Genomic DNA, 12,790 nt, shown 5'->3' on the forward strand with positions numbered 1-12,790 from the left:
GTGGGGGCGCCTGGAGGATTCTGGGGCTTGTAGTTCTCCTCGGGTGCAGCGCCACCACAAAGGAGGCTTTCCCAGTGGGCTGGAGCAGCGCAACGCACAGTTAGAGCGGATTCGAAGCGCGTTTCATGGGTTCAAGGAAAAACAATAGGTATGCTTGAAAAAGGAGATTCCATGGATGCCAAGATCCAGGTTCTGGCGAAGTACTGGGTGAGAGATTCAAAATCACAAACTATCAAGGCACTTCAAGCATGGAAATAGAGGCTATTAGACCTTTAAAAATGTGCACTTCTAAGTTCCTTCCAAAGTTTTCCTCTTCCTCCAGCACAGGAAAAGACCACACATTTAGTACATTAGAAATGGTTTACTTACAAACACGCCCAAGGTCAGATTCATGTGCTTTTCCATACACCATTCTGAAAAGTTAGCCACTAAGCATAAAACATGGCTTAGCTACAAAGTGGTGAAGCTTCCTAGATTATTGGTACAGTATAGGAATTCAAGAGTGGCTGATGAGAGCCATGTGGTCTGAGCTGGAGCAATGAGCTCAATGCTCTTTACATGCTGAGCTCTCTAGTGGACTGAGAGAGAATGATAGGCCTGATAGACGTTCCTCCTAAGGTAAAGGAAGTGGACATAACTAAGCCTAGTAGGACAGCTAACTCCATGATATTAACCCCTTCATGCATTAATTAGATCTATACATGTTGGTTTTATGAGGCTGGTTATCCCACACATTTCCCTCTGGAATATTTCTGGGAACTGTAGCTCCCCCCCAACAGAGCTGCAATTCCCTGCACCCTTAACAAGCCACAGCTCACAAGATTCTTCGTGTGGGGTGATATGCTTTAAATGTATGGTATGTATGTAGCCTCAGTTTGAAGGAGGAGCTGTGTGCGTGTCTTTTGTTGTTAATAGGTTATCGGAAACTAGGACAAGAGTTGGCAGAAGGTCAATTTAGATCAGTGGTTCCTAATCTTTTTCAATCCGCTGCACCCTTGGTTCTATAACTCTTATCCCCAGTGCATTATTCAGAATAGCCATTTGTGTGACCCACTAAGGAAGATAGTAACACAAAAAAATCAAAACAATAACAGTTAATTGCACATTTATGCAAACTTGAATTAGAGTCGTACTTTGGAAGTCGAACAGAACCGTTCCGGAAGTCCGTTTGACTTCCAAAACGTTTGAAAACCAAAACACAGCTTCTGATTGGCTGCAGGAAACCACTAGTCTAGATCCACTGGAGAGGCTCTGGGTGATTTACAGCAAGGTTCTGGACTCTCAGCAATTGCCAAACACAGTATTCTTCAACCTTGGGTTCCCAGATGTTCTAGGATTCCAACCCCAGTCACTCTTGACCACTGGCTGAGAATGATGAAAGCCTTCCCCATCACCACCATTGCTCACCCCCAGAATGAAAATTAGGCTGCTGAGACAAAGGCTGGGCAGGGAACCAGGGCTCAGTTTCCCTAAGAAAGGATAATGAGGCCAGAGTGGCTCATCCACAGGACACATTCACAGCCAGAGTAGTTTAACGATCAGTCTTCCTCTTCACAGGAAACTGAACTGTAGCTCTGTGAGAGAAGTAAGTGCCCTTAAACTACAACTCCCAGAATTCTTTGGGGGAAGCCACGACTGTTTAAAGAGGCATCACAGTGCTTTAAATATACGGTGTGAAGGCGGCCCAGTTCTGGTGCTGAAAACAAATTTGTAGGCGAGCACGTCTTCAAGCATCATTAAATGTCCACCCACCCCAGTCACTATTTTTGCACCTGGCTCCAGCTGGTTAATTGAATCAGGATTCTATTTAAAAAGCATCATAGATCCCAGAAGGTGCTAGCCTGCCTCCACCCACCTGTGCTAACAGCTCCTTTGAATGAGGAATGCATACAGAACATGGTTATGATTGTTCCTAGCTCAACAAGCACTCAGTCAGATTGACATCTCTTACAGTGCTCCCCACAAAGTAGATCCTCTGGGATCCTGATTTGCTACTTATTTGCATGCTGAATGACTTCATTGTAAATGAAAACACTTGCCATGGGCACACCTTGCATTGCTCTATATTCAGTGGATCTATTTCCAGGTGTGCAGCCTCATGCAAAGGTGTACAGCCTTAAATTTGTTCAGTGTGCATATAAAGTGCATTTGTGTGATCAGTGTTTGCAGATGGAAGTTCTTGTGTTAGAGGGTCAAGACACTAACCCCAGCTTTTAGCTCCATGTATATCAGGTGGTGCGGGTGGCGCTGTGGTCTAAACCACTGAGTCTAGGGCTTGCTGATCGGAAGGTCGGCGGTTTGAATCCCCGCGACAGGGTGAGCTCCTGTTGCTCGGTCCCAGTTCCTGCCCACCTAGCAGTTCGAAAGCACGTCAAGTGCAAGTAGATAAATAGGTACCGCTCCGGCGGGAAGGTAAACAGCGTTTCCATGCACTGCTCTGGTTCACCAAAAGCGGCTTAGTCATGCTGGCCACATGACCTGGAAGCTGTCTGCGGACAAACGCCGGCTCAAGAGAGATGAGCACTGCAACCCCAGAGTCATCTGTGACTGGACTTAACGATTAGGGTTCTCTTTACCTTTTATATCAGGTGGCATAGGGCTTTGGGAGTTAAATGGGCTTTCATCCACCCTTTGCAATGGTTTTAGAATGAAAGCTGGGTGGCGGGGAGGGGATAACCACATAAATTACTACCTGTGAAATATCCCTGTATATTGCACTTCAAACCTTCCTATCCAAGTTCCATATCTGAACAGCAGAACAGCGAATTAGCAAAATTCAAATATCATTTTATATATTTCTTCCAGGCTTGTTGCTTTTCAGTGAAGAAGCCTTTATCCAAAAAAAAAAAAAAACCCCTCCAATGCAGCTGAACAGAACAGAGCTGGAAGGGGAGATATGCTGATAAGAGTGGCTCTCAGATACATACATCTGAGCTACTTCTATCAGCCAAAAGGGCTTTCGCATTTTAAAAGCACATCATATCAACACTCTGCCAGCTTAACAGGAGCACAATCCATTTTCTCATATATGCTTCTGCTGCCGATGTATAATTCATATCTATTCTTTTGCCAGTTTTTTGGGGGTGGAGGGGAGGGACTCTTCAGTTAATAAATGCCTGTGTTTGAATATATCAAAGATTAAACTGCAAAAAAGAGCAACGACTTTTAAAGCGCATTTGCAATTGTTACTTTTTATATGTCATAATAGCTATAGCACTGTTATCAAGGGGAGTCAAACAGTGTCATGACCAAGGGCTCCGACTGCTCATCCTCAGGGGAAAACCTCTTGGATTCAGAGGACATATTTGACAGAGAAGATTTGCCCTCTGAGCTGGCCTGTGACATCCCTACCTCACAAGAAGTTCCAGGACCAGAAGGGCCCGTGATGCCTGCACATCTCCCGCCTAAAGCTGTCACATTACCGTCTGTGATGTTGGAGGCAACAGCACAACCACAGTCTCCTCCACATCACCAGAATCTACAGCAACTAAAATAGTCTGGGCTCCTTTTAGAGAATAGGCTTGCCCCTCATTGGAGGCTAGAGCCAGCTGCTTAAAGGAAGCAGCAGTCCTGTTTAATGCAATATAACTATATGAAGTATTCACCCCTGCCTTGTCTGAGTCCAGACTAACTTCACATGGAGATATCCAGGGTGCTACCCACCTTGCTTGTTTGCTTTTTGGACTTTGATCTCTGCTTTGCCTGACCTTGTTTATCTGGACTGAACCTCTGCTTTGGCTGAGCTTGCCTTGCTTGGACTTGGCCTACACTTGACCAACTTTGCTTCCTGGATCTGGGACTGGTGCTAGCAATATGTGCCCCAGCTGTTGACATTTCCATTCCATCTTAAGGAGCAGACATATGGAATTGTTGCGTGTCACATGTCTGTTTACGTTCCAGCACAGCTTGCTGGGAACTTCCATTGTGTATAGTTTTTGTTTTGCTCTGTTCTCTCTGAGACGAGAGAGAGACATGTTTCTTTGTCCTGATTTATGATTAATAAATCTGTAGTTGTAGTATGCTTCCACAAGCCTCATGCCTATTCTGTGTGTGCAGTTCGATCTGCTGATAGTGTGCCCTGGCTATGTCGGAGCAGAGGTGATGGTCTTCGCAGCGGGACGGCTGGAAGGAGATGGCCCAGCTGGGGCTAGCCAGCTGGCCTCCCGGCCCTCTCCATGCCAACACCAGCATCCCTGAACTTTGTGTCCAACCTAACCCCGCGTTTGAGCCAGAACCCCATTCCCCAACTGAGACTGTTGCCTTGGGCAGAACAAACGTACACCACTTTTTAAAGAGAAGGAATTTGTGGCTTTGGCATGCTTACCTGTAATTATTCATCAAAAAGTGGAACTAGGAAATTGACTTTTAACGATCATATCCAAAGTTACCCGAAACATACAGGGTTTTTCCTCACCATAAGATGCTCCTGCCCTTCTGTAACACCTTCCATGGACGATTAAGAACCACCTTCCCACCTTGGCCACAGAAAGATCTAAGACAGGCATAGGCAAACTCGGCCCCCGAGATGTTTTGGGACTACAACTCCCATGATCCCTAGCTAACAGAACCAGTGGTCAGGGATGATGGGAATTGTAGTTCCAAAACATCTGGAGGGCCGAGTTTGCCTATGCCTGATTTAAGAGCTCTGTGTAGCCAGGAAGCTTGTGCATTTCCCCGGGTACAGCTTCATTCAATGGGTGGCGATGCCCTTCTGATATTTATGCTGCTGTGGTCAAGTGCAGAACTGTGTTAACTCAAGTTGTGATCTACAACATATGGTGTACTGAACAAAATGCTTTAGAACCCACTACATCAGGACAAACAAGCACACTGAACAATTAAAGTACCTTAAGATGCTTTTAATTAAAAAAAAAAAAAATCAGAATTCACTTTTTAAAAAAAGTAAACCAGATTTCAATTCACAAGGGGGAAACGATTGGTACTGTGTAGTCAGATGAGATAATTTGCTACGGTCAAAGTGCTAACGTAACCCTTTCCTGTGGTTTGGCCCATGTGACTGGACCACCACAACTCCTTTGTGCAACCTGAAACCCTTATTTTGCCATACCATGATCAGTGCATTCTTCTACCCAGACAAGCAGCAGTGAACAAAGGACATCATTCATGCCCAACAAAGGGACAGCAGAACCTCATATTTGCTGTTGAAATGCTTCACGCATTGGCGAGAACATCTTAAGACAGGATTTTTGAATGGGAGGCCCTTCCCTTGTACAAGGCAATGTTTCTGCCCCTTGTTGAGGCGAGAGGCCCAAAAACTCACAGGCTCTTCCCCTTCCCTTCTGAGATGATGTGCTCAGGTCGTGCCCGCATGAACCACTCCACCCAAGCGCCATCATAAATGGCCACGTCAGCCTTGCCACACAGATACGCCCCCAGAGCCACGTGGCAGGCTGTGACGCCTGAACCGCAAGTGGCCACCAGGGGCTTGGAGAGATCCACTTTCTTCTCCTGAAACAAGCTGCGGATGTCCTCTGGACTCTTCTCCAGGCCAGACTCGGTCAGGAAGTCAGTGAAAGGGATGTTCACCGAGCCAGGGATGTGACCAGGTTCAATTCCTGGAGAAAGTTAAAACAAAATAAAAAGTATAAAAAACAGTTATACCAACCGCTTAGGACACCCACACGCTCAAGAACATTTACAATGTTCATTTTCTTCTTCCTTGCAATTCAAATTGCCTTCATTAAATCAGATATCCCCAGACTCGGCCCTCCAAATGTTTTGGGACTACACTTTGGGACGCACCTTGTTTTAGAGGAGGAGAACAAGAAAAAAAAATCTCTCCCTCTGTGATGGCCTGGGATTCCGAGTCTGAGAGCGATCCGGAGGAATCCCAGCCGGCACAGGAGTCCCCGCCTCCAGGGCCGGCTGAACTGGGGCAAGGCCTAGATGCTGAGGAAACTCAAGAGCAGGCACCAGGTGAAACCATTCTGACCCCAGAGGTGCTGGAAGACTCAGTGGCTACAGGTGAGCCTTCCCCGGGGCCCAGTAACCCTTCGGCCTCTCCTGAACTGCAGAGGCTTAGGGCAGAGAGGCGAAGGGAACTGGTGTCTCCCAGGAGGAGTGCTCGCCTTAAGGCCAAGAGAGGCGGGGCTTCTGGGGGCCGGGACCGCCCCCGGCCTTAGAAGAAGATAAAGGTCAGGCAGCCCGGTCCCAGGTTGCGGGAGCAACGTCGTTGTGGAGTACCTGCTTTACCCAGTCCTTGATCTGCACTCCCAGTGTGCCTGTTCCTCGCCCGGCTTCCTGTTTCTGACTCTCCGGTGTTCCTGTTCCTCGCCTGGATCCCTGCTGCTGCCCTACCAGTGTTCCTGTTCCTCGCCTGGCTTCCTGCTTCTGCCCTACCATCGTTCCTGTTACCCCGCCCGGCTCCCTGTCTCGGACCTCGCGTCTCATCTAGTGATCGTCTACCCTGCTAGAGACTCTGGACTGATCTTGGGCTACGGTAATAGTACCTTATCCCCCCTGGGACCAGCACACCCTCTCTGCGCAGCGCCCCTTCAGCGAAGCGGCAGGAGAAACGGAGCCCCTTCCATTTCTCCTCCCGCTTCACTGAAGGGGCTCTGTGCAGAGAGGGAAAGCTGCACAGTGCCTCTCCAGCGAAGCAAAGCCAGGAGAGCAAGAGCGATCAGTGCGCACCGACCCCTCTCCCTCTCCAGGCTTCAGCAAAAGCAACGCAAAGCCTCTGGAGTGCAGCGGGAACGCTCCCACTGCACTTTGGAGGCTTTGCGTTGCTATCGCTGAAGCCATGAAACCTGCATTCGCTCCATAAGACGCACACACATTTCCCCTTAATTTTTGGAGGGGGAAAAGTGCGTCTTATAGAGCGAAAAATACAGTAAATAAAAATTATTATTATTATTATTATTATTATCCCTGATCTAGAGGCTTCATATCCTGCACTGGTGCCTCTCCCTTGCTTCTTTCCTTCTCAGTCGCTGAGCTAAAGAAAGCCAACTCTTCTACCCTCAAGGCCTACTGAGATGTGTTACCTTCCCGAGGTTCTGCCTCCGTCCCAGTGAACCTCCCAGCTGACCGAGCATCCACCACCTGGAAGCGTTGGGCCTCAATGTTCTCCTTAACATCCTCGTGGGCTTTCACTAGCGATCTGTCCAGAGAGGCATGGAATTCCGCAGGGACAGGGCGGCTCTTCCCGGAGCTGACGGGGTGCCCCTCACGCAGCCAGTTCTTCAGCCCGCCATCTAGGACGGAAACGGCGTCATGCCCAAAGGCCCGGAACATCCACCAGACGCGAGGGGCAGAGAAAGAGCCCTGGTCACTTGCGTCGTAGACTACGACATGGGAGTCGCTGCCAACCCCCAGTTTGCTCACGTACTCTGCAAAAGCAGCCGGGCCGGGGAGCATGTGGTCGTACGGCGAAGTGCGGTCGCTGCACTGGTCGATGTCGAAGAAAGACGCTCCGGGGATGTGGCGCTCCTCAAACTCGCTCCGGGGGTTGCGCTTCATTTTGGGGAGGTACCAAGAGGCGTCCAGGAGCCGCACAGCCAGCCCAGCTTGAGGGGTCTTGATGGCTTCCGAGACCCATTTGGCCGACACCAGAGCCCGGTAGAGAAGCTGCTGAGACATGGTGCTCAAGTCCTGTTTGGGTTCAGGAGGTATCTGGGATTCTGCTGGACTGTCCACACTATGGTGAAAGAAGATGATGCAACAAACGTCATCCCCACAAGAATAGAAAGGAGTTCACCTGCTGTGATGCAGAGAAGGGGTGGGGAAGCTCCAGCTCGCGAGCCAATCTTGGGCCAAGTGAAGTTCCAGTTTGGCCCACAAAGCCATTTTCCTCCAAACCTTGCCCACCTGTCCATCAGTTCTGGGTGATGTCAGCTGATCAGTAGGGTGTCAATGCTTCTAGGTGCTGCTTTGCCAGCATGTTCCCAACAGGGGAAGCAAATCCCTGCAGAGGGCAGAACTGAACCCACCACCTGAGTTCAGTCCTGCTGGGTGCTGCTTCTGTGGATAACATGCTGGCAAAACAGATGTCTGCCGCACCTCCATGGGTCAACTTTGACAGGTGGGTGGGACTGCCCACCTATCAGTCACCTGATGTTATCATGACACCAGATGATTGACAGGTGCACGGCCCACCCACCTATCAAAGTTGGGTCCATGGGGTGGGTGGAGATAGAAAAACTGGCCCACTGGGCCTAAAAGCTGCCTAGCCTCAATGTAGACAAATAGAAAGATAAATTTAGCCTATTATGTGGTTGAGTTAGATGCAATGTTCTTGATCCAACAAACTTGCCAACTTGTGGAAAGCAACAAAAATGGCAAGGGGGTGAATGAATTTGTGTGCACACTGTCTTGCGTGTTTACCGGAATCAGAGAGCTACTGTTTCTTTTGTAGATTAAATGTGGTTAGAAGCTTGTGCTAGATTGGACACCCGAAAGGACTCTCTCTCTCAAATCATGGGAACGTTTCCCTGTTTAGCTGCAGGGAGCAAATAAAGATTCAGGACCACTACAACAGTCTTCAGTTATCTGCTCAGTCTAAAATGTTGTCTCAAAGAATTAGGTGAACTGCTGTCTGCAAGATATGCTGGGAGAGGGAAGTCAATAAGAATTAAGTTCAAGGAGAAAGGGAGCAGATTTAGGTTGGCTGGGAAGGGAAAGCTGAACACCTTCTTTGATATAAAAGAGCATGCAGCCCAGGGAAAACATATCCATCTTCTCCTCCGGAAGTTTTTTATACAGGAGACAGAAAGACTATTTGTCAGAGGTGAATGAGTATGTGTGTTTCACACTTCTACTCTTAGTGTGTGCAACTTACGTTGGTGCTGTAAACATTGTCACTTGTGGTAATGTTCACAGCAGTAGACACTCACTGACCTACTTCCTATTTGTTTATTAAGTTTTTAGGAACCATGAATGGTCTCACACTCAATGTTGCTATCAGAGAGCAGACCATGTTGAGTTGCACAAATCCACCTCAACACAGCAAGCTGTAAGCTTTAAACAGAAGTTTAAGTGGCCATGTGACCGCATACACACACACACACACACACACACACACACACACACACACAAACTCCTGGTGCTCAAAAAAAACAACCTCTGTACAATCTTCCCCATTAAAAGCCAATTTCCTGAACTTAGGACAGCCAGGTTTTCCCATGGCACAAGTTGCTAATAACCAATGCATAACCTGAGACACAGCTCAGAAGGGTTTAGTCATTGAACCAACTTCAAATACCGGGGCTCACATCTGGCACATGTGAATCGATATTTTTTTTTTTAAAAAAAAAACAGTAATTGGAGTGCCTTCCATCATTGCAGAAAAGCCACATTTGGTCCCAGTATAAATTAATATATTTTTTTTATGAAGGCACTATTGATTTAAAGGAGTTTGTGTTACGCTGCTGTTCAGTTTTTTGAGTGGCATCACACACAATGGTGGAAAGATGTTTATAGTCCGCTGCTATAGTATGTCTATAGTCCGCTGCTAACACCTGCAAGTTTTAGAAATTCTTATGTATGTGGTTTTATATATATCTATATATCAATTTGTGAAATCAAATTTGTGTATGTCTTTTTTTATAACTACTGCCTAAATTGAGAAGGCATGTGTTTTTTTGATGGATTCATCTAATTGATTATATTTTTGCAGCCCTAAACTCAACTCTAATCAGACTAGCAATCCCCTCTCCCATAATTCCTAGCTCTGTGGAAACTGACTAATTACAGCTGTCAGCACGAATGCACTCTGCACTTGCTCAGAGCCGCATGCTCTGTGGCTGACCACTGACAGTTGTATAAGAGAATGAGCTGCATGAGACTTTGCAGAATTAGAGGTAAGAGTATGTGGGCAGGGGCAGGTCTGACTTCCGAAAGAGCCCCAGCTCCTCTTTTTGCAGACATGGAAACTTCTGACTTCCAGGAGACAAGGAAGTGATAAGACAGCAACTGCCCTCTGCCTTCAAGAGTTTGCTTTTATTTCTGCCCCACCTTTCTTTCAAGCAGCTTAGAAAAGACGGTAAATGAGATGAGTGTGTGTGTGCCCAGGTGAGAGGAAGTGTAAGTGTGAGTTTTCCCCATCTCTTGGGGAAGTTGAATGTTGGAAGACTCAGGGCAGGCAAAATAAAGCACTTCTTTACACACACATATTCCAACTATGAAACTCTCTCCCGCAGGAGGCAATGATGACTACCTACTTGGGTCGAGCTTTAAAAGAGGATAAGACAAGTCAATGGAAGAGAAGCTCACACGGGCCGTGTTCTACATAGATAGCCAAGGGCAACAGGCCTCTGAGGACCAGTTGTTGGAGATCCACATGGGGAGAGCACTGCTTGCACTAAGGTTCTGCTTTCAAGCTTTCCACAGAAGCATCCGAGAACAGGCTGCCGGGCTGTGTGGGCCTTGATTTGGCCTGATCCAGCAGAGCTCTTTATGCAGCAGAAACAGTCCTTCTATTTGACACTGGACAACAATCCTATGAGACTGGGTAGGCTGAAAGTCATGCGCCTGGCCCAAGGTCACCCTTAAAGAGCTGATGGAAAGAGCTGCAAAATAGTGCTGGTGATCTCAGCTGGGATACCTCAGTAGGTAGCATAGAAGCCAACTCCTAGGGTTGATGGGCAGTGCCATTCAAATAGTGTGCATCATGTGCCATGTCATGTGATCGATGATGTAGGGCGGGGATTACCTGGTGTGTGCCCCCCTCCACACACACAATATTTTATTCAAGTTGGCACCTCTAGTAGGTAGAGCATGTGATTCTTAAGCCATAGCTGTCAACGTTTCCCTTATTTTTTCCCTATTCCGAATAGGATTCCTCGCAAGAAAAGGGAAAAGTTGACAGCTATGTCTTAAGCTCAGGGTTGTGGGTTCGAGTCCCACATTGGGAAAATGAGTCCTGCATTGCAGTGGGTTGGACTAGATGACCGTCGTGGTCCCATTCCAACTCTAGAAATCCACGATCTCCTCGGATCGAGCGCCCACGTTTCCCGTCTCTTCCTGAGCAGGCGAAATGCTTGCAGAATCCGACGGCCTCCCGAGCACATGGGGCGGGCCTCTCCTCTCTGCAAAAGCCTTTACGGATTCACGCCCCATTCAGCCACCCACCCCCGACAGGATCCGCCTCCCCCTGACCAAGGTACCTCTTCGTCCTTCCGACAGATCCCGCCGAGGACGATCGCGCTAGCTCCGAGGGCCCCGCACCGCTACCGCCCGCCGGGGCTGCCTCCTTCCCCGTCCATTAGGCCGTTACGTGCATTTTGGGTGGAGACAAGGGCCACGTCCCACTTTGCCAACCAGTGGCAGAAAGGAGTTTGCCGGGGCAAACCAAGTCGGGGCAGGGAAGGAGGGGAAACCGGCGCGACGTCTCCGGCCCCAATGAGCAGACCGGGTCCCCTTCGGGACCGAACCGCGGAGGCGGCCTCGCTTTCCTTCCCTGGCAAAGAGAGGAGCGAGACTGGGCGAAGTGCGAAGCCCTCGGGAGCCTCTTTCGGCTCCGGAGCAGGAGCCGCGCTCCCCCCGCCGCCTCCCTGCAGCAACAGGCCGCTGAACCTAAAAGAAAGAGGCGTGTATATGTTTTTTGGGGGGTGCCCCAAGTTTCTTAAAGCGCGGCCAAGGGGGGTAAGCAACCTGCAGGGAGTGTTCCCAGCCGTGCATTGGCCCGGGATCTTCCAGCTAATGTTACACCACAGGGATCAAAGTCTCCTGTCTTCCCATCGAACCCCTTTTCCTGAAAGCAGACAAAGCGGCGTTTGTGGAAATTGCAGCTGACCCAATAACGGGGAGTAATCCCTGCTACTTCGCTCTTATTGGCAAGGACAGGAGGAAGGAGGAACACTTGGAAGGCGGAGGCATAGGCAGTGCGAAGGAAGAAAGATAGTTATTAGACACTTCTGCTTGTTAAAGGTCCTGGGCGCGTGGATTTAGTTCACATGCTTCCTTTGTAAACTTGGGCGAGTTTTGCAGCGTTACTGTGTGCTGCTGTAGACAACACCCTGTTCTTAGAAGGAATCGGGGTTCTCACAATCTCTGAACTGCATGGAACCCGGCTGTCTTTATATGCTTTCTTGGAAGTAAAGTTCCCTCTGCGTTTCATAGGGCTGACTCCCTAATAAGTGTGCTTTAGGGCTGCAGCGTTATTATTTCAGACCTCCCGATATTTCCTCTGGATTAGAGCCAAGAGGCACTAAACAGCAACTGCTATTTTTAACTTTTTGCTCTGCCTCTCACTTCTGGGTTAATTCTCAAATTCGTTGGGAACAACTATATACGCACCAAAGACCTGTCCTGCATAGGCAAAAGTTTCCAGTGGGCCTGTGAACCTGTAACGGATCTGGGTAGAGTTCTGAACAGCTGGAGGGTGTTTCAGATCCATAGCCTGAGTTCTCTCTCAACTTTTCCTCTTTGCCCTTTGCGACCCCACATTCTCAGCCTTCTTGGGAAGCTTACTGGTAAGTTTCCCCTTTCAGGTTAGCCCTTTGCCCCACTGCCAGTTCAGCCAATCACACCACACTCTTGCACCCTCACTTACTGTAGCACTTCAAACATATTTTTTTCTGGTTGCAGCACGCCCCGTAACAGCTGGTGTAGAAGGGAACTGGGAGAGGTTTTTTGTTCTCTGCTAGGACTTGTTCGAGGTACTTGAAACAGACTAAACGTTTAGGGAGAAAAGGTCTTCTGGGATTGGCAGCTGTTGTGGGGGAGGGCCTGTGTTCACTCAAAGGACGGGTCTGCATACAAATGGACATAGTTCGTCCTGGTTTCTCCGCCCCTTGCTCCTTTATTGGTGGGGAACCAGACACCAGAG

The 12,790-nt window shown here is 48.5% G+C and overlaps 1 protein-coding gene and 1 long non-coding RNA gene across 3 annotated transcripts; one reads left to right on the plus strand and one right to left on the minus strand.

Moving 5' to 3' along the window:
* The first annotated feature begins 34 nt into the window (after positions 1-34).
* Positions 35-4,021, plus strand: LOC144328993 (uncharacterized). Its single transcript, XR_013394390.1, has 2 exons — positions 35-148; positions 3,209-4,021. It is a non-coding gene; the product is annotated as an uncharacterized LOC144328993 (long non-coding RNA).
* An 823-nt stretch (positions 4,022-4,844) lies between these two features.
* Positions 4,845-12,640, minus strand: MPST (mercaptopyruvate sulfurtransferase). 2 transcript variants are annotated; one of them, XM_028746332.2, is made up of 3 exons: positions 12,515-12,640; positions 7,008-7,660; positions 4,845-5,576 (listed from the first exon to the last, which is right to left on the minus strand). In XM_028746332.2, exons 1-3 carry the CDS (start codon positions 12,529-12,531, stop codon positions 5,278-5,280), a joined length of 969 nt encoding a protein of 322 aa, XP_028602165.1. In that variant the 5' UTR covers positions 12,532-12,640; the 3' UTR covers positions 4,845-5,277. The 2 variants fall into 2 exon arrangements, with proteins under 2 accessions (XP_028602165.1, XP_028602166.1); XM_028746333.2 differs by lacking the exon at positions 12,515-12,640 and adding an exon at positions 11,127-11,273.
* Positions 12,641-12,790: the final 150 nt, after the last annotated feature.

Source organism: Podarcis muralis, chromosome 10, assembly GCF_964188315.1.
Source record: "Podarcis muralis chromosome 10, rPodMur119.hap1.1, whole genome shotgun sequence".
Classification (NCBI taxonomy): Eukaryota; Metazoa; Chordata; class Lepidosauria; order Squamata; family Lacertidae; genus Podarcis; species Podarcis muralis.

Excerpts from the sequence above, each read along its gene's own strand:
- MPST (XM_028746332.2), bottom strand. Across the intron at positions 5,577-7,007 it reads GGAGGCAGAACCTCGGGAAG|GAATTGAACCTGGTCACATC; the intron begins GTAACACATCTC and ends AACTTTCTCCAG.